Source organism: Panulirus ornatus, chromosome 64, assembly GCF_036320965.1.
Source record: "Panulirus ornatus isolate Po-2019 chromosome 64, ASM3632096v1, whole genome shotgun sequence".
NCBI lineage: Eukaryota > Metazoa > Arthropoda > Malacostraca > Decapoda > Palinuridae > Panulirus > Panulirus ornatus.
This window is the reverse complement of record NC_092287.1, coordinates 456,502-478,285: the sequence shown is the minus strand read 5'-3', so window position 1 is coordinate 478,285 and position 21,784 is coordinate 456,502. Positions and strand designations below refer to the sequence as shown.

The window sequence follows — 21,784 nt, the reverse complement described above, 5'->3', positions numbered from 1 at the left end:
AGAAAGAGCAGTAGAGATTGGTAATTTGCACAGTAACTCAGAACACCACCAGGTCTGTCAATATGGCAGTTTGTTGCTATGTGAGCAGTTGAAACCCATGTTATAAAAGGGTTTTGTATTCCTGAGTAAAAACGTTTTTAGGAAATACTCTGTGTGGATTATGCCTTAAACAACTTCACTTACCACCAATATAGAAGACAGGTACTGAAAAAGATGGTGATGAGACCTAAGGTGATGCTGGAGCAAGTGGGTGGAATGAGAATTATTAGGAGGTTGAAGAAGGTGCACCAGGCTAGTTTACATCACCCCTTGAGTTATTTGATTCAGAAACTGTTGCCTTGTCACAAGTAAAGCTGATGAAATATACTGGATACTTACTGAAAAAGGTTGTAATAAGGGGCTTGACATGCTGCTTGATTGGGGTGGGATGGAGTTAGGGTTACTGGGAGTTAGAGGTAGGTAAAGTAGGCATGTCTGTGTCACCCTTGCATTATCTGATTTGTTAACTGTTTCCATTTCACAGGTATTGCTTAGGAAATTTAATATACATGGTACTTACCAAAAAAGTTAGATCAGGGCTTGACATGCTGTTGGAGTGGAATAAATGGAATGATTTTGTGTATTTATTATTCCCTAATTACCTGATTCAACATTTGTTACGAGGTCACTGGTAATGCAGACTTCAGGTAGTCCTTAAAGGCCTTGGGATTTTCTGAATGAAACACTAGCTGGTACCTGCTTACACTACCTCAGCATTCTCTCCTAGTATAAGCTTCAACTGATTTTTGTTGGTCTTAAACCCTGGAGGATTTCTTATCTTCTTTGCCCATGAATGTTTTGGCTGGTATAATTTTCCAGACACACATGTTAAGGTGCTTAACCACATTCTCCTGTGATTTTCTTTAAATGAATACACTCAGAATAACAGCTGAAGGGTAGATAACTATGGCAAAGTGTACAAAGTTTTTCTTTACAAGCTTGCCTCCCATGGGTAGGATATAAATGTGCCATTCACCTTAGAGATAGCACCTGTCGTCAACATCAGACGCACATGATCACCGCCATACAGCTCTTTGAGATGGCCCACCAGTAGAACTTAAACCTAACGCTATTTTTGAACAGGGGGACATAAGGATGGAAGTTCTTGTTTCACCCTAACACACAGGACATGAATTGAGAATCTTTTTAGATGATTTGAGAGTCTTTATGCAAATATTTCATCTATAGACATCAGAAGTGAGTGAATGATGTTAGATAGATACTATAAATATTAAGGTGGAAGGGATGTCAGTAAAATAATGAAAATGTAGAAATCATTCAAAATTCTTTAAAAATAGGGTGGAAGTCTTACTTATTAATGAAATAATCCTGATTCTGAACAGATGTTCCTCCAACAAACGATTAAGGAAACATGAAGACGTTGATTTAGAAGAGACATGTGATGCAACATTGTTTCAGTTACTTAACCCAGCTGCAGCTGGTAACAAGGATAATGCCCTTCAGTCATATAGTTTTTCAAACCTTATCAGCAAAGAACTTGGTGCTGAAGATTTTGCTAAGGTAAGTAACACAAACATGTTGGTTTTTTGTTAAAGTAAGTAATGCAGACATGTTTGTTTTAACTAATTGGGTTTTCATTATTTTATTGTGTGTGACAGTTTGAACTGAGCTTCCTTTTAGTGAATGGGTTACCACACAATTACTTGCCCTCGTGAAAAAAGTTTTTGTTTTTTCTTACCATTATTTGTTACCTTAATAGCATGGTAGACAGTTAGGGGTTGGATTCTCCCACCTCCCTTGTTTAGGATAAATTTTTGATATGCAAGTTAACCTTGGTCTTAATTTAAAAGTTTGTCATTTTCTCATGAAGTTTCTATAGTATTTCCTGGCATCTAAAGAATTGAACGGTATACAGTAAGGCTTATAACTCTATTTGAATTTTGCTAAAGTTAGGCTCCATGTAAAAAGACTTAATATAGAACTTAACCAGGATTATAATTTGATTAAATCCACCTTTAGGCATAGAGTTTGATACATATTTTTTTGATGTCCTCCTTACAGTATTTTCACCCATCCTCATTTCACTCTATAATTATCCTGTACTGCAGGAGACACAGCTGTTTCATGTAACACCCTTCTTGTCTTTTAGGGCTTAGATGATTTTTATTTTGTAGATCAGCTAAATTTTAGTGGATATACATGGGATATGTTTTTTCATCTTTAATACAAAATTTGTTTCACTGTGACTGAGATAAAGAAATTTTATTGTATTCCATCTTTGTTTTTTTCATGCGTGGTAGGTATTTCCTGTATTAGTGAGGTGGCGCAAAGAACAGACGAAGGCCACACCTGCTTGCAAACATTCTCTAGCTGTCATGTGTAATGCATCAAAACCACAGCTTCCTGCCCACACCCAAGCTCCACAGACCTATCCACGGTTTACCCCACATACTTCTTATACCGTGGTTCAGTCCATCAGCAGCACGTCAACCTCAGTATACCACATCATAGTTCCAGTTCACTCTATCCTGTACAAGCCTTTTGCCCTCTTGCATGTTCAGGCCCAGATTGCTCAAAATCTTTTTCATTTCTTCCTTCCATCTCCACTTTAGTCTCCCTTCAATTCTTGTTCCATCTACTTCTGACACATATATCTTCTTTGTTAAAACTCTTCCCCACTCTTTCTCTCCATGTGTCCAAACCATTTCAGCACACCCTCTTCAGCTCTTTCAACCACATTCTTTTTATTACCACACATCTCTTTTACCCTTTCATTACTTAATCAAACCACCTCACACCACATATTGTTCTCAAACACTTCATTTCCAACACATCCACCCTCCTCCACACAGCCATATCTTTAGCTCATGCCTCACATCTTTATGATATTGTTGGGACTACTTTTACTTCAAATGTACCCATTTTTGTTCTCCCTGGTAATGTTCTCCCTTTCCACACACTTTTTCAGAGCTTCCAGAACTTTTGTCCCCCTCCCTCACCTTATGACTCACTACCACTTCCATGGTTCCATTCGTTGCTATGTCCACTCCCAGATATCCAAAGCACTTCACTTATGTGTTTTCTCCATTCAGACTCACATCCCAACTAATCTGTCCCTCAACACTACTAAACCTAATAACCTTGCTTTTATTCACATTTACTCTCGACTTTCTCTATCACCCTTTTTCCAAACTCAGTCACTAACTTCTGAAGTTTCTCACTTGAATCCATCACCAGTGTTGTATCATCAGCAGACAAGAACTGTCTCACTCCCTCAGTCTTCTCATCCCTCACAAACTGCATACTCACCCCTCTCTCCAAGACTTTTGTATTTACCTCTGTCACTCCATCCATAAACAAATTGAAAAACCATGGTGACCTCACACACCCCTGCCACAGACTGATCCTCACTTGTAACCATTCACTCTCCTTTCTTTCTACTAATACACATACCTTACACCCTCGATAAAAACTTCTCTACTTTTAGCAGCTTTCCTCCCACAACGTATATTCTTAAGACCTTCCACCAAGCATGTCTATCAGTCCTATTAGATGCTTTCTTTAGATCCATAATTGACACATACAGATCCATCTGTTTATATAAGTGTTTCTCTCAAACATCCTTTAAAGCAAGCATTGATCCACATATCCTCTTGCACTTCTGAAACCACACTGCTCCTACCCAGTCTGATTCTCTTTAAATGCCTTCACCCTCTCAAAATATCCCATTTTCATCCATATGTTTATTGTTTCCCTATATGTGATTTCTCTGTGTGTAAGGTTTTTGAAGAACATTACCCATGTATAAAGCAAGGGCTATGTGTACCGTACAAAAGATTCAGGATGTATTTTGAAAATTTCAACATTTCACTTTGGAAATGAAAGCAATTTGTTATACCTTGAATTTTCTTTGATCCTTAGCTTGAGGGCATTATATCTCACCTTGGGAGTCAGCAAAGGATATTTTGTTTTTTAAGTTCTGGGATAATTTGCTGTACCTTGTACTTCTCTAACAGACTCAGCTTTTCATCAGCCATTTATCTTGAGTAGAAGTTCTGCTGCAAGTATAATCTTTATGAAGGTCTTCAGTTGCTTCATGGGATTTGTGGCTTCATATAGTTGAACCTTTATATATCTGGAGAAAATTGTAAAGTTTGAAAGTTTATTCTTCTTTTGGGTCTCTCAGCACTGACAGAGTGTCTTGTTATCATGCATCCTAACATAGTGGAAGTAGAAGCCTTTGTTCAACTGAAGTTTTCTCAACCTTTTTTACCAATTTTAGGGTATTACATTAATGTCTGTTCAGTAACATCCTTTCTGCTACCTCGTAAGTATCTTTTATATATTTTCCTATTCATACTTCTTAGTATATCAACGTTTCTGTTTGATTTTTTATGTTTTGTGTTATGTTTGTATCCTGAAGTGGAAAATACAGATATTTTTGTTTGATATTTAGTTGGTAGCTTTTTGTTTTCAGGACGACAAAGATTCCTCAAAGGATACATGGACAGACCACTTGGTAGCTGACTGGAGTTTGAAAACTAGAGTCAGATTTAAATCTCACAAGCCTCTGCCTTGGAAACATAATTTTAAGGTAAGTATTCACTAATGTGCTTTGAATTGAGTAGTTCAGTAGCAAATCATACATGAACACCCGTTAGATTAATTGATCTTAATTTGTTGAATCATTACCATGTTATAAATGAGTTTTTGCTCAGAATTTTTTTTCACCAACAGTGCTAACTTTTTAGTATCATTGATTGCTTGCTGTACATTCTCCTTGTTGTTACTATCCCTCAGAAATGACTGTTTCCAATTTTCCTTCTGGCATTGGATTTTTTAAAGCACAAATTCTTTTCTTGCCTTGGTGAGGTAGCATCAGGAACAGATGAACAATAGCCTTATTTGCACATATTCACAATCTTGATGTCATATATGATAAAATAAAATCTCAGCCTACCATCTGCATCCTATCCCCATATGTTGACACGACTTTGTTCCGCTGAGTCAGGGCATGTGAAGCATTTTAAGTAATTAGATGAAAAACATGCCTTTGAAATGGTTTTATGACTTGTTCTTAGGGACAAGTATATCACCCTCTGACAATTACTTAATGGTATTCTGTACACATATGTTTATTGAGGTATTGCATATAGTTATATTACAGAATTATATGACATTATTTCCTCCCCTCCAGTCTGTCTATCCTCTCACAAATGATAGTTGACAGAGTCCTCCACAACAGTTATAAAAAGTGGTCAGTCAGCTTTATAGCCAGCCTTAGGACCAGAGTCACTCACAACTGCTTCACCTCTGAAACCCTTAAGCTGCACATTGGAGTACCCCAAAGATCATTTATTTCCCCAACCCCTCTTCAATCTCTTCCTATGGAACCATCTATTATGTTGGGATGCTTCTGTCTCCTCCAAACACATAGCAGAGGTTACTCTTATGGGAATGGAAGCATTTATCTCCTCTTCCCCCAAGACGGCTTCTTCCTGTCCATAGTTCAGTCGTTCCTGTTCTAAGACCATACAGGCAAGGGACTAGGCATATTGAGCTTGAAAACGCTTCTTCCCCAACTCCCATTCAGCTTTTATCGCTGCCCGTAATAATTGGAAGCACATCAACCATGAGGCAAAGCATTCCTTAATTCAAAGGAACTGTGATAAGCTCTCCTCATTATCTACTGGTAGATCTCTCTGGTATTTAGCTAAGAGCATCTCTGACAACTTCTGATGCTCTACTTTTCCTTCTTTTTTTTGTACTGATGGTACTACAGCTGTCTCTCCCATTGACAAAGTGACTCTCTTTGGTTCCCTTCTTTCCTCTAACTCCTCCTTGATTGACTCTAACATTCCTTCACCTCCTGATGCTCTTCATACTAATCCTATGCCCTTCACCATCATTGCTTTTTGAATTGTTGTAAAAGCACCTCTCTCTCTGGGCAAAAGCAAGGCTTATGGTCCTGATGGCATCTTTCCCCATGTGCTTGCTCATCTGTTTTTTTCTGTTTAAAAGCCAAAACTTTTCCTTCTTGGAAGCATGCATTGATACATTCCATCCCTAGGAAGGGTAAATGCTCTGACCCCTTTAACTATTGTCCAATTGTTTTGACATCTACTATTTCCAATTCTTTGAATCCCTCCACAACTCCCATATCCATAGACAACTTGAAACTCACAGTCTTCTCTTTGATCACCAGTATGGCCTCCACAAGGTGAGATCCACTGGTGATATTCTTTCTTATCTTACTAATATATGAGAATTATACCTGAAAGATTTTGGGGAGTCATGTGTAGTTGCCCTTGACATATCCAAAGCTTTTAACAGGGTGTAGCATAAGGGCCTCATCTCTCAGCTTCCCTCCCTCACTTTGCTCTTTCATTTCTAGCTTCCTCTGTGGCTGATCCATCTCTGTGGTTTTTGATGGATCAACCTCTTCCCCCCCACCTTTCTCCATCAGTAGCAGTGTCCCTCAAGGTTCTGTCATGTCCCCTACACTTTTACTCCTTTTTATCAACAATTTCCTCTCTTCCTTAGATAACCAAATGCACCTGTACATTGATGACTCAACACTGCACTCATATGCTGATGACTCAGCACTGCACTTATATGCTGATGACTCAACACAGCATTCATCCACATCCTTCAATTCTGCTCCTTCTTCTCTCACTTGATCTGCATCTTATTTCAACACAGCTTCCTCAACAAACTCAGACCTGGACAGGATATTTCAGTGGGTTAGATGAAATCTGATTAAGTATAGTGTATAGAGGTGAAGAGGGTGTATTGAAATGGTTTGTGCATACAGAGAGAATGAGTAAGGAGAAGTAGACTAAGAGGATATATGTGTCTGATGTGGAGGAGACAAGGAGAAAGGGAAGACCAAATTGGAGATGGAAGAATGGAGCTAATAAGGTTTGAGTGCTCTGGCCCTGAACATGCAGAAGGGCATAAGACTTTCACAGGGGTGACAAGATACCAGTTGGTAGAACCAGGGCATATGAAGTGGTTGGGTTAGACCATGGAAAGGTCAGTGGGACCTGATTGTGGACAGGGAATGTGATCCAGTGCATTACACATGACAAGAGAATGGACATTAGCAAATGCAGCCATTTCTTCATTTGTTCCTAGCACTATCTAAAAAGATTGTATTGAATGAGTCTAGTGTTGTACCATTCACATTGTTTGTTTTATTTTTGTGTATCTTATATAATTACTGCTGTTGCTTTCTAATACATGCTGCACATAATGTTTCTAATACTCTTATGTAAATTTTCAGACTTCAGAGGAAGCATCAGGGACTACAGGATTTGTAAGGTGTCTAAATTCATTATCAGATGGGATTGAAGATCGTACATTGGATACATCAGCCAATGCTCAATTTTATCAGTGTTGTCTTGTGTGGCAGCATCCCAATCTGCCATGGCTCCAGCTGTTTCCTCGTGAAAATATTAGGATGACATCTCAGACTGGACTCTTTGGTACAGATTCAAAATTAGGAGATTCTCTCCACTCTGAATGGTTAGGTATTTTTCATACTGTTTGTGTAAAATGTGAATTATTGATGATACGTCCACACGATGATTCATTAACATATCAAGATCTTTTAAATAAGTTAGTGAAAACTAATTTCTAATTGAATAAGGCAGGTGCATAAGTTTAGCTGTAACTGATGATATAGTTTTCATAATTAATGGTTTATTTCCCCACAGGTTAGCTCTTCTTTTTACCAGTGATTTCATGAAATTATTTATTTTTTCCCATTTTCATGTTGCTTTTTTTTATTCATTTAATGCCATGACCCCTTTTAAAGAGTTCCTGCAGCTGCAAGGCTGTGCTACACAGCAATGGGTGGCAAGTGATAGACTCCTTTTGAGTGAGAAGTTCCTCGATGAGATTGCACTCCTTTTGTCCACTGATGATACAGTCTTACTGAAGATGACTTTCCATTTGAGTTGTGATCTCTTGCAGAGGAAGTACAATAACACATCTGTTACTATCAAGTTAATCAAGTATATGAAAATTTTTTCTGAACATCTAAGATAAGCTAGTATGATAAGTCATACTGTTACTAATGGTTGAAAAGTAAGGAAACAAACCATGTGAGTGAAATTACTGTTTATTTTTATTCAAAACACTTATGAAATAAAACAAAATGTTGTGTGAAATATGGTGTATTGGGTGGCATTTGCTGCTACTGCTGGTATTTTGTAATTGTAGTAGTCTGTGGCAGGCAACCATTAACAAGGGAATCATTACAATCTAGGTGTCGGGAGGAATAGTGATGGCAGTGCAGTGAGCCAGCACTGTGGCATTTATCACAAATTTCCTGTCAGGCCCAGATTGTAGCCTTTTTTTCCCCTTGCCTTGTCCACATTACGTAGGCTCCTGGCATTCAGCTCCACCCCACACCCCCTTTTTCATATACAACTCTTAACAACACATAACACACATATTTTGTGAGGTAGGTATTAGTTAGTTGGCAGCCTCTGACCAAAAAGGTATATTACAATTACAACCCAACTGGGTATGAGAAGGGTTAGTTAAGGGTATGTAGTGAACCAGCACTTCATTGGTTGTCATTATGCATTCCTCTAACCCAGATGGCTTTCTTTTCTTTCTGCCTCGCTTACATGTGAACTGCTGGCATTCTGTCCACAAACATACAATCTTTTTGATCTCACTTAACATTTGACGACTTTTAACACGCACAACTCATTCTCCATAACTCTAGATTTTCGTGCAGGATATGCTATGTGCTAACCTTGCTTTTTGGCAAAATGGTAGGAGTAGTAGATAGAATTAGAAGGGAGGAACATTAGACAGGAGCATTAGCTAGAAACATTAGGTAGAAATAGGTAATAGGAACATTTAACATTTGGCAGAAGCATTAGGTAGTTGGGACATTAGGCAGGAACTTTAGGTAGACACATTAGGTTGAACTGATTGGTAGGAACATTAGGTAAGAGCCTCTGGAACACTATGCTAGAGTTGTTGTTTACCAGTGGCCTGTTAAGGGTGAGGCACTAATGACTAAGAAGCAGCACTGGAGTTCACCAGTTATAGAGACTCTTGCCTTGGCCACCCCCTTGAGTGAGTTCCTAGAGTGATAGGCATGAAATTTTTTCTTACTTTTCTTTATTTCAAAATATGGCAGTACAACCATCAAATGATTCTCTGGCCCTGACTTGGAATGGTATTGCCTATCAGGAGGGGTTGACCACCATTGTGATAATGGGATCATCCCCACTTCCATAGCTACAGCTCCTAGACCAAGTTCTTTTTTATAAAAATTTATGCATCATTCACGGTCTTAATTCCAACTTTCATTCTGTTAAATACCAACTGTTTACCCCATCCCTTGACCTTTTTTTTTTCTCTGAAATCCGCCTGTCCAGGGCTACTTCTTTGGACTGTCAGTTATAATCTCTATCATTATTTTCACCCCAAGGACAGAGTTTTTGTCTACTGTAGCACAAGACACCTATTGTATTCTCATGGATCTAGTCTCTAAACTTTTATGCCATCTGGCACGATATCTCTCCATCCTCTGTTAACTTGCTTTTGTGTTTTGCTTACTTCTCCTCAATTCTTATATATGCTAATCTTTGACTATTAGACTTCTTGCCTCGAAGCTCTGGCTTACCTCTTTGGGTTCTAAGGGAGTGTGCCTTTGGATTAGCTCAAATCTGTATTCACTTGTTTTGCCTCTGTCAGAAATTACAGACCTTCCTTTCTGCTTGGAAGCACACCTTGGTACAGCTCATTCATAAGAAAAGTGCCCGCTCTAATCTCTCCAGCTGTCGGCCTGTAGCTCTCACTTCTTATATCTCTTGAGTCTTGAAAACATTCCAGAATTCTCACTTTTTCAAGCGCTTAGAATACCATTCCCTCTTTTGAGATCAGTAGTAAAAATTTTCCAGAGCTAGTTTATGTCATGTTCTGTCCTGTGTAACTCACCTCTGGTCCTTCTTTCATGGGTTTTGGTGAAACTTTTGTCATTACTCTTGACATCTCCAAAGCATTTGATGGTGTGAGATAAGTATTTGCTCTTTAAACTCCCTTCCTTCGGTTTCACTGCTTGTCATAATGCCTACTCTCTACCCTTAGTAAATGATTTCTCTTCTTTTTCTCATTCTATTCACTCATACTTATGTATCCACTTTATGTACTTCAACTCACATTGCCTCTTTTCCCTTTAGTACTCTTTTTCTCTCTTGTACTGATCATATTTCCTCTCTCAGTTTGAACCTCTGTAGTATTTTGGAGTGGGGAAATGGTAACCTTGTAAAATTTAATTGTACTAAAATGCACATGTTCTTTGTATCTCTTCCTAAGAATCATTTGTTTCCATTTGTTCAATTTCAAAATGCCACAATTCAACTGTGATTATAAACATGGGCATAACCATATCCCCCACTCCATTCTGGAAACTCTACATAATCAAATATTACAAAGTCTGATTCCCAAAAGGTGGGTGTTGTATAGTTGCTGTGATTATACTTCTTATTAGCAGGCATTTCATATCTACAGGGGTTTTATTCGCCCAAGTATGAAATACTGCTCACACATACTTCACGTCCCTGTTAACTAGAGTGGAATTAGAAGCTGTCTATCTCATTGATTCTGTTAGCATCACCTCTCTTCTGCCTTCCCCTTCCATACCTTGCAGTTTTGGTGCTCTTTCTCTTTATTCTAGATACTATCTTAGCCATTGTTTTCATGACTTGTCTGCAAGTGTCCTCACCCCCAGGGTTTCGACCCATGGCATTTGTTTGTTTGTTGCTTCTTTTAGTTTCTGAGTGGACACTACCGACTCAAGGATTGACTGTTATGATACCTCCTCTTTCCCTTGAATGGCTTAGCTGTGGAATTCTGCCTCTCCTTCTGTCAGTCTCTCTCTCTCTCTCTCTCTCTCTCTCTCTCTCTCTCTCTCTCTCTCTCTCTCTCTCATATAACCATTCTTCCTTTAAGAGTCAGGTCAGAAAAACACTTGCAGAGCCCTGATTAATTTCTAATTTCCTTTCCTTTACTTTTATCTTTCACTCGAGGTGGCAGCGTGTTTTGCCTCTACCAATCAGTCACTATAAAAGAAAAGATATGAAAATGTATTACTTGAGCTCCCATGAAATACTTAATTAGACATACCTTCTTCCAACAGGTGCGAAAGTCTCCGATCTCTTCACCAATTATTAAGGGTTCGTCAGTGCCCATATTTTTATGTTTGTGGGCCAACATTTACATGTTTGTTCAGGGCAGCAGGAGTAGCAGGCATATCACCAGCTCATGCATTAATTACACCCACTACTAGAGGCTTTCGAGAAGCAATGAAAGAGGAAGGTTGGTATTTATTATAAACAACTGGATAGGGAGCTGTGGTTTCGGTGCATTACACATGACAGCTAGAGACTGAGTGTGAACGGATCTGGCCTTTTTTGTCTGTTTTCCTGGCGCTACCTCACAAAGCAGGGGATAGCAATGCTGTTTCCTGTGGGGTGGGGTAGCGCCGGGATGGATGAAAGCAAGCAAGTTCAAATATGTACATGTGTATATATATATTATCCCTGGGGATAGGGGATTAAGAATACTTCCCACGTATTCCCTGCGTGTCGTAGAAGGCGACTGAAAGGAGAGGGAGCAGGGGGCTGGAAATCCTCCCCTCTCTTTTTTTTTTTTTTTCCAGAAGAAGGAACAGAGGGGTCCAGGTGAGGATAATCCAAAAAAGGCCCAGTCCTCTGTTCTGAACGCTACCTCGCTAACGCAGGAAATGGCGAATAGTTTAAAAAAAAGAAAAAGTATATATATATGTATTGTCTGTGTATGTACATGTTGATATGTATATGTATATGTATAAGTGTTTATGTATGTATCTGTGTACATGAGTGGATGAGCTGTTCTTCATCTGTTTCCTGGCACTACCTCACTGACATGGGAAAGGCAATCAAATATGATAAAATGATTATAAGATAACATATATACTTCCTGTTCCTGGAGTCCTTGCTATCCTTATGTGGCTCCTATCCATGTCCATTGGTTAGGACCATAGATTCGTAAAGTTTAGTAATGTGTGTTTGTTTATGTGTGGAGGGTGCAAGGTAAATGGGTAGTAAGTGCTTGGTGTCTTTGTTGTGGTAGCAGCATTGTAGGCATGAAAGGTCTTGGTGATATATTGTAGTGGCGTTTATAATGTTGTAGGGCTGCGAGATGCATGGAACATAGATGGGAAAGTTTGACCTGTGTTTGTCTAGGGAGTATGCCTTTTGATATGGAGTTAAAGACTGTGTTGGGAGGGAGTTTGTTTGGTGCATAATGGGTTATATCAGTGTGTAAGTGTTTTGGCAGTGTTATATTTGTTGAAGGAGAGGAGATGGGGAATCAGTGAGTATAGGTTACTGAAGCGTTAGGCAGTGATAAACTGTATTTCTACTTGGGGGCTGTGGCTAATTATTGAGTGATTTTGTTGGGAGATGTTAAGTGCTGTTGAATTGAATTAAATGTAGAGCTTGTTTAGGTGGAATTGTAATGGGAGGATCTTTTTTCATTGAATAGGTTTTTTCTCTCTTCATACTTGTCCACTGTTTCCTGCTTTGGCACCAAGAACAGACGAAGAAATAGCTTCATGAACTCACATTCACTCTTGCTGTTGTGCATAATGCACTGAAACCATAGACTCATTTATTCACAACCAGGCCCCACCTACATTTTCCCTGACCTTTTCAAATGCCCTGGTTCTGTCCATTGACAGCATGTTGGCCCTATATACCACCTCCCTCCTATTCACTCTATCCTGTCTCACCTTTCGTGTTCATGACGGTGTGAGGTGTGCATACAATGTTGTCTTGACTGCTGTATCATCACCCGTACCACTCTTTGTTCTAACAGACACTGTCCTCTCCTGTCACACACATCTCATTGCACCAAAGATCTTAGCCACCTCTCCCATCCTGTGACTCACTTCAGTCTCCATGAATCCATCTGCTTTCAAATCCATTCCCAGGTTCTTAAAGCATTCTGCTTTCTCCAGATTCTCATCTTTCAAACTTAATCTCAGGGGAATCGGTCGTTACCCTCTGCTGCTCTTCATTATCTTAATTTTGTTCACATTCTCTGTCAACTATCTCTTTCCACATACTTTCTCAAGTTTTCATCACTCAGTGGATGGCATTTATGGCAAGGTTTTATAATATTTTATCCTTCTTAGAAAAATTGTATGCTATTTTTGTTAAAATTTCATGAATTTCTTAGTTTTTTTTTCATAATTTTCCAAGTCCTGTGGGAGTTTTCTAGAATTCCTCTCTAAAGTTTGTGAACAGAGCTGTATCACATGCAAACAGACGATTCATATCCCCAGCCTTCCCATCCTCAGCATACTGTAGGCTTGCCCTTTCCTCTGAGACATTTACATTTACCTTACTCACCACCTTGCCCATAAACAGATTAAACAATCAAGGTGACAACACATCTGTGATGCAGATCCATAGTCATTTAGAACTTCAGTTACCTTCCATTCTACTTATATGCATGCCTTACTCTCTTGGTAAAAACCTCCCTATTTTTAGCACTCTATTTATCTCATATATTCTTACTCCCTTTTGCAAGGCTTTTTTGTCGACCTCATTGTATGCTCTCTTCAGATCCATAATGCCACAAACAATTTGCTCTCTTCAAATATTTCTTACACAAGATATTCAAAGAAAACATCTTTTCCAAACATCTTAACCTCTTTTGAAGTCATACTACCCCTCCCCAATCTGATATTCTTCATTAAGTATCACCTTCTTGGTCATTCTTACATCTTACCAGATATACTTAGCACAGTTGCACTTTATAATTCTAATGATCACTCTTGTTTTCCTTGTCTTTGTATAAAGACAATATACTTACATTCTTCTAGACTTCTGGCATTTTACCTTTGGCCATATGAATTTGAATTGCTTGACTAACCAGTCAACAACACAGTCACCCTGTTTCGGGAGAAACTGTGCTGGAATCCCATCCACACCTGCTACTTTGCCCCACACTGTTGTATATAAAGTTTTCTTTTTTTAGGATACAATCCCTTGTATCAAAATTGTCAAAGCACTCACTCTGCCCCAAGAAAAGCTCCCATTTCTTCTTCATTCGTTTTACTTCCAGGTGCACTGTCACCCCATCTCTTGTAATCTACTTTCAGTCTATATTACATCAGTCTGGAACTCTTTACCTTCCACTCTTTGATGTAGTTCATGGCTTGTTCATCAGAAGTGTCACTAGGATCCTTTTTTGTCCTGAAAATATTCTATCATGAAGAGAGTATTATAAAGGTGTAAATCTTTTGTTTTGTATTTCAGATATCAAATTTGATATGCCATTTCATAACTGCGGATCCTTAGGGACTAGCTCATGTTCAACAGATGATCCAGATAAAGAAGAGTCTGTAAACAAAAATAAAGAATTGCATGAGATATATGAAGATAATGATGAAGAGGAGGAAAGAGAGGAAGCAACATCATGGCTTGAAAACTTGGGTGTAGATACCTCTCAGTTTCCAAATTTAAATCCTACCAAAGTGTGAGTGCATTAAATACTGTATAATTTGATGATATTTGTATTTAACCTACAGTGTAATTCAAGTGTCTACCATGATTTCTTTTGCCTTAATGAACAGTGCTGTATTGCAGTCACCATTACATATGCGGAGTGATTATACTCCAAAGTTAATTTTTTGGAAAATTGCCTCAGTAATATTGTAAAGATAATTTGAGCAGTTTTCTCTCTCCTATCACACAGACTTTGCTTGTGCCAAGTCAAGTAATTTTTGCAACTGATGCAAGAATGAAAATAAAGACAGTTACTTTTACAACATCTCTCATATGAATGGTTCATTAGTTATAGACATGTTACAGCTTAGAATAGTGGTCTGCCAAATTCTCAAACTGTATGGTTCATTAGTAATAGACATGTTGCAGCTTAGAATAGTGGTCTGCCGAACTTCTCAAACTGTATAACGCTACTCAGATTGTTATTACTATTTTTAATCTTATTTCATCATGCTCTTCCCCTTGTTTTGCTTCTCCCTTGCTTATGCTTTTGTTTTTAGGTATACTGTGTAAAATATAATTGTTGTGGCAGCAATCATTATTTTAGTCTCACGTGACCAATTAGGAGGATGTATGTGTTTGAAAGGAGGGAGTAAGGGTGAGGGGAGAATAAAAAGGAGATGGAAGGATAGAGTGAAAGTGGCTTTGAGCTTTCAGGACCGGAATGTTCAGGAGAGTCAAGTGTGCACAGGATAGAATGAATTAGAGCATTGTAATATGTGGGGCAATGTGCTGTTGTTGAGTTGAACCAGGGCACTGAAGCCATAGGGAAATCATGTAATGGTCTGTGGGACTGGCTGTAGATGGGGTTTAGGTTTTGTTGCGTTATACATGAAAGAGTAGGTTTCAGGCCTCCCACTCCTTCCCATTTGTCACCCCTACAACATGTAGGAGATATATGGGTAGTATTTGTTCTCTCATGCCCCCAGTTTCTGGTTAGTAACTGGTGCTATCTATTGATCTGCCTGTACCTTTGATGCCCCTAAAGGAGGTGGCCATGGCAAAAGAGTTTCCATAACTTTTGAACTCCAGGGCCACTTCTTAGCCTTTAGTGTCTCACCCTTCACAGGCCACTGACAGAGGGCAACTCTAGCGCAGTGTTTTTAGAGGCTCCTAACAAATGTTCCTACCAACTACTTCTACCTAATCTGCCTATCTAATATTCCTGCTTAATGTTACAACTTACTACTTCTACCTAATGATCCCAGTTAATGATTCTACCTACTATTTCTACCTCATGTTCCTACTTAAATCCTCTGTCTAACATTTCTATGTACTATGTCTATCTATATCTCCTACCATTTTGCCAAAAGGCACAGCTAGTGGAAAGTGCTCAGAGCAGGAAAATCTGGAATCGCAAAAAATGAGTTGTGCAAGTTAAGTGTTGTCAGTTGTTATTTATGACATGGAGAGATTGTATGTTTGTGGAGAGAATACCAGCAGTCCATGTGTAGGTGAGGCAGTAAGAAAAGACAAAGGAGTACAACTTGACAACCACTGAAGTGCTGGCTCACTCCACAGCCATCATTATCCCTCCTAATACCCAGGCAGATAGTATCAATAGTATACCTTCCTGGTCGGTGGCTTCCTATTGACAACTACTTACAAGTTTAGATTTATAGGAAAGATTTTTTTATGCTTGTAAGTATTTGAATGCAATGAATGACTTTTCTGAAGGATAGCAAGATGAAGTGTGGATGATTATTCATAGCAAGTTCATTTACAGTTAAGAGGATGCTGATATTGTGTGCTGCAACAAGCATAACTGAACTCAGCAATGAAACAGTGATTATCTTGATTTTCAGAGAACGTGAAAAATATAAGAATGTGGATAACACCCCATCATCTCTTGTGTATGTTGAAGGTGTGGAGACACAAGGTCTGATCAACTTTCTCTTGAATAGTAAGAGTTGCGTTCCCACCACTGGAGCATTAGCTGGTGTTCCTCCCACTCTTCTGGCTCCAGTAGCATTCCAGGGAGCTACTTTGAAGACCCTTAAGGTACAGTTGTGTAACTGCCTGTCTTGTGAAAATGAGGATGTGAGATAAGTGATTAGAAGGATGGCAGAGATAATGTCTGAGAAATATAAACTTAAGTGATGATGTATTTTTTAAAGTTGGAATATTAAAAACATGTGGACATATGGAAAACAGATAAAGGAAGAGTGTATATGATTAAAGTTGTACTTTTAAGGTGTTGTGGACATATATAGAAGAGATATGCAGATAGCTGTGTGGGTCATGTTTTCCTGAAGGTAGTAGTATAAAAGGAAAGAGCAAAAATTAAAAATTTTGTGTAGCATTGGTGGATCTTGAAAAAGCATATGATATGATTTACTTGAATGCATTGTTAGCAATCCTGAAAAGTCTGTGTTATACGAGAAAAGTTGGTGGATGCAATAAAGTCATTTTACAAAAAAGAGCAAAATGTGTGAAAGTGTATAGTATAGTATGTTAAGTGAAATTTTTAAGATAGGTCTGTAAGTGAGCCAAGACTGCATGATGGTACCCTGGGTTTTCAATATATATATATAGATTCTGCAGTAAGAGAGACAAAGGCATGAACAGGAAGAGAGGGAATAAAGTTTAAATTGGATGGAAGACGTGGCTTTTAGTTCCGAGCATAGTTTCAAGTGATTTGTTGTTGTGAGCAGAAATTGAAGAGAAATTTCTTAAGATGTTAAATGAGTTTTACATGATGTATAGAATACAGCAGTTGAAGTAAATTCTGTTAAGGGAAAGGTGATGGTTTTTGAATGAGAAAATAACGTAGTAGACTTTTCATTACCATACAGAATGAACTAAACTGTTAAGGTGCAGTCCTTGGATTCAGTCTCTGTAGGCATGGCATAATAGAAAGAGAAACAAAGGAAATAAAGTTGAGTGAAAAGTTTAGGGAAAATGAGAAATTGCACTGGAAGGAGATGAAAAAGGAAAGAGGTGGATGTAAGAGTGGAAGTGTAAATGTGAGAAGTAAGGGAGTTGCTGAATCCAAAGGAAGAAGTGAAAGGAAGATTAAAAGAATATTTTGAAGAACTGATGAATGTGGGAGAAGGTGAGGCAGCTGTTGTTGCATACATGAGTATGGAGGTTGGAAGGAAAAGGATATAAGTGCAGGGGCCTACAGAAAGAAAGGAGGTAAAAAGGGCAATAATCATGTTGAAGGTAGAAAAGGCACATAGAGTGCATGGGATTATGATTGAAATGAAGCATAGAGGAGAGTGTCATTGGGTGGATGCATTTGATATGTGATTTAGCATGGAAACAAAAGGTTGTGCATGAGGGTTGGATGAAAGCTATTATTGTTCCTTTATTCAAAGGAAAAGGTGCTTAGGATGTGTGTGGCAGTTATAGGGGAATGAGTCTCTAAGTATGCCAGGAAAAGTGTACGTGAGAGCATTGACTGATAGAGTGAAGGAAGTGACTGTATGCAGAAAAAGTAAAGAGCAAGGGGGGTTAGGTGATAAGATCTATGCAGCCCATATATATGGAAAAAAGTGTATGACAGTGCCAAGTTGAATGGTTTCTGGGATGTGTTAAGGATGTATTTGGTAAGGGGACAACTTTTAGATTGTATGAAAGCCTTCTATGGAGAAGCAAATTCATGAGTAAGAGTGGATGGAAAGTTGAGTGAAAGTTTTGATAAAGAAGTGGGTGTGAGGCAGGACTGTGTAATGTCACCTTAGTTTTTTAAGGTATGTACGATGGAGTAACAAGAATGATGAAAACAAAACTGTGGAAAGGGGGCGCAGAGATGAAGTGGTGAGACATGGGTGGCTAGTGGCAAGCTTGCTTGTAGATGATATTATGTTATTTACTGAGAGTGAAGAATGTTTGCAGAAAGTTGTAAGTGTGTTTTATGATGTGTGTAAGTGTAGGCGATTGAAAGTAGTTTGCGAGTAAAAGTAAAGCAATGATATTTGAGAGGAAATGAGAGTGAAAATATAGATTATGCAAAACCCTATGTAGTCAAAGAAGAAAGTGCACTAAGATGTGTTATTGATACAGGGGGAGAAAGACTAGAAGAGGTAACAGAATATAAGTATCTAGGAACTACCTTGGGTAAGTTTGGTGATATGGAAGGTGAAATAAGGAGAGAGCAGTACACTGTAGAAAAGTCATTGGGTCCCGTAATGGAATGATGAAGGGTAGAGGTTTAAGTATGGAAATGAAGAAAGAATTAAGAGGTAGCATAGTCCTGCTAATCCTTATCTTTGCATCTGAAACATGGACATGAAATGAGTCTCAAAGGTCAACAATTCAGGCTTTGGAAATTAGGTGTTTGAGAGGAGCAAATGGTATGACTTGATGGAATGAAAAAAGAAACAATGTGGTGTATCAGAGATTTGGTATAGCAGGGAATGCAAAGGGAATGAATAGTGGAGTGATAGAGTTGGGTGAAATGTAATACTTTGAGGTGATTTGGGCATGTGGAAAGAATGCAGGATGGGGAGTTTACAAGGAGAGTGTTTGATAGTACATTTAAAGGGGTTGCTCTAAGAAGAAGACCACCTGTGACATGGGGAAACAGAGTGGAAGAGTACTGGAGAGAGAGAAACAGTGGAAGAATGCATGGAATGGTGTATGTGAGGGAGACATGTAAGGGTAGGGATAAGTGGAGACTCTTTTGCCATGGCCATGTCCTCGATGGAAGTTCTCAGAGGAAACAAGTGTAGGAGATATGAATAGATAGACAGAACTGTCCAAGGAAGGAAGGTCCTTTGATCTTTAATAAGAATTATTAGGGGAAAAAACATAACCTTGTATATATGAAAGGAACATGAGGGATGGGATAGTCTTGTTAGCCCTAATGTATGGGACTGAAACACATTTCTAGGGTGTAGGCTGCTTAGTAGAACTATATGAGGGATGCTTGTAGTGTTAACAAATGGAAGATGAGGGATGTTGGAGAGAAAGCAAGACATCAAGTGTAAAGTCAAAGTGGGTTATATGAAACACTTTGAAGTGGTATTAGCATGTGGAGAGGATGCATGATGGTATTTTGGTGAAGAAAACGCACAGGAAAAAGTTAGCTAATAGAATGAGAAGACAGTTAGAATTCTTGGAAGGGAAAGTGAAGAAATATATTTGGAAAAGTACTAAGGAAGGTGTAAGGAGGATAGGTCTTGCATAGGAAGTGTATCTAGATAAGGCAATCTAGAAAATCTTCACATGTAGCAATCCCCCAGGTGGGAATATCTAGGGGACTTGAGGCACCAGAGATATAGATATTTAGGACTGTAAAAGGATTTCAGAGACTCTACAAGTGAAGTAAGTTTCTGTTGTATATGGCGACTGGTCACACTATATTTGATGTTTGTTGTTTATAACCATAAGGCTGTTGTTTGCTTTTTATAAGAAATTACTTAGAATTATATTGATTTGTACTGAAGCTTATACAGTATCTTAAATCAACAACAGGCGAAGGGTGGCATGGTCCATAAGGATGGTAACGTTCAACATAGCATGGAAATTTCTGGACCTGTTCTCCCTCACACAGTTCATCGGTTAACTACTCTTCTCTCAGCAGCTGTGGATAATTTTTCAGTTTCACTAAATCCTGTTCCGTCAACGCTTTCATTTTCTCAACATAGTCATCTTGAAGCAACTGCAGCTCCACAGGTTTGTTATCATCAATTAATTTTATTGACTGAAGTTTTTTCATACTTATTCATGGTTTCCCTCTTTAGCCAGTTAGCATCAAGAACAGATGTAGAAATGGCCTTGTTTGCTCACATTTACACTTATGTCATGAATAATGCACTGAAACCACAGCCCCGTATTTTCATTGTGTGTATGGCTCATGGTAAGGTGTCTGAGGATTGGTTTAATGCCAGTAGACTGCCATTCTATATAGGCAAATGAGATAAAAGTGAATTTTTGAGTTACAGAGATGTAAATTTGTTGAGTGTACCAGCTGAATTGTATGGGAGAGAGATAATTGAGAGGGTACTGGCAAGCCCTGAGCTGCAGATTAGGGAGAAACAATGTGTTATCAGGAGTGTTAGAGGATATTTAAATCAGGTGGTTGCTTTGAAGACTTTGTGTGAGAAATACTAAAAAACAGAAGCATTTGTATGAGACATTTATGGATCTTGAGAAAGTAAGCCATAGAGTTGATAGAAGTGCTTTGTAGGAGGCATTACAAATAGATATTTGTAATGAAGCATTGAAAAGAGTACCTTCCTCTTACATATCATAAAATTTTGCTGTGATAGGTGGTGATTTCCAGGTGAAAGTGGGTCTTCAGCGAGGGTGTATGATGTCACTGGCTGTTAGTCTGTAGATGAATGAGATAGTGAGGAGCTGAATGCACAGGTCTTGAATAGAGGGGCAGGTCTCCAGTCTGTCAGGGGTCTAGGGGCCTGTTTCCTGATGACATGGTGCAGACGTTAGTTTCTGAGTTTGGGAGAGTGTGTGGAAGGTGAAGGTTGAGAGTGAGTGAGAATAAAGGCTAGGCTGTTAGGTTTAGTGCTGGTGAGACAGGTTAGTTGGACTGCAAGTTTAGATGGAGAGAATATGGGGGATGTGAAGTGTTATATATATATACCTAGGAGTGGATATGGCATCAGATAGAAGCATGGTAACTGAAGCAAACTATTGGATGGGTAATGGGCCCAGTGTAGTGAGTGAATTTAGGGGGGAGAAGAAAGAAAGGTTACTGTCTGCAAGGGCATGGGCCCTAGATGAAAAAGTACAGAACAGGATGGATGTGTTGGAATGAAATGAAATGAAATACTTGAGGACACTATATTGTGTAGAGAAGATTGATTGAAGAAGAAATGATAGGGTAAGAGAGATGTGTGGTAGAGAGAGTATTTATAAGAGAGAGTATTTATAAGAGAGCAGAAGAGTGTTTGCTGATATGGTTTGGATGTATGGAGAGTAGTGAGAAGTGCATGACTAAGAGCATATACATGTCAGAAGTGGAGGGACCAAGGAAAAGAGGGAAACTGAGGAAGAGGCTGAGGGATATGGTGAGAGAAAATTTGAGTGTTCAAGGCTTGCACTTGCTGGAGGGTATGAGGCATGCATGGGATAAAGCAAACTGGAGCGATGCAGTATACAGGGGTAGACTTGCTGTCCTTGGGCAGAACCAGGGAATATGAAGACATCAGATTGTAAAGATCTCTGGGGCTTTACTTTTGTGGCATTTTTATGACATCTAGAGACTGGACATGGGGAAATGAGGCCATTCC

At 38.8% G+C, this 21,784-nt stretch overlaps 1 protein-coding gene across 3 annotated transcripts in view; it reads left to right on the top strand.

The window, feature by feature from the left end:
• Nucleotides 1-21,784, top strand: part of hd (humpty dumpty) — a 29,302-nt gene that overhangs the window by 3,385 nt on the left and 4,133 nt on the right. For all 3 annotated transcript variants that reach the window (XM_071657341.1, XM_071657340.1, XM_071657342.1), the window contains exons 3-9: nt 1,383-1,560; nt 4,478-4,594; nt 7,286-7,527; nt 11,168-11,346; nt 14,337-14,556; nt 16,391-16,586; nt 20,007-20,207. In XM_071657341.1, coding sequence (XP_071513442.1) covers nt 1,383-1,560; nt 4,478-4,594; nt 7,286-7,527; nt 11,168-11,346; nt 14,337-14,556; nt 16,391-16,586; nt 20,007-20,207 — 1,333 coding nt within the window. The remainder of the gene's footprint in view (nt 1-1,382; nt 1,561-4,477; nt 4,595-7,285; nt 7,528-11,167; nt 11,347-14,336; nt 14,557-16,390; nt 16,587-20,006; nt 20,208-21,784) is intronic.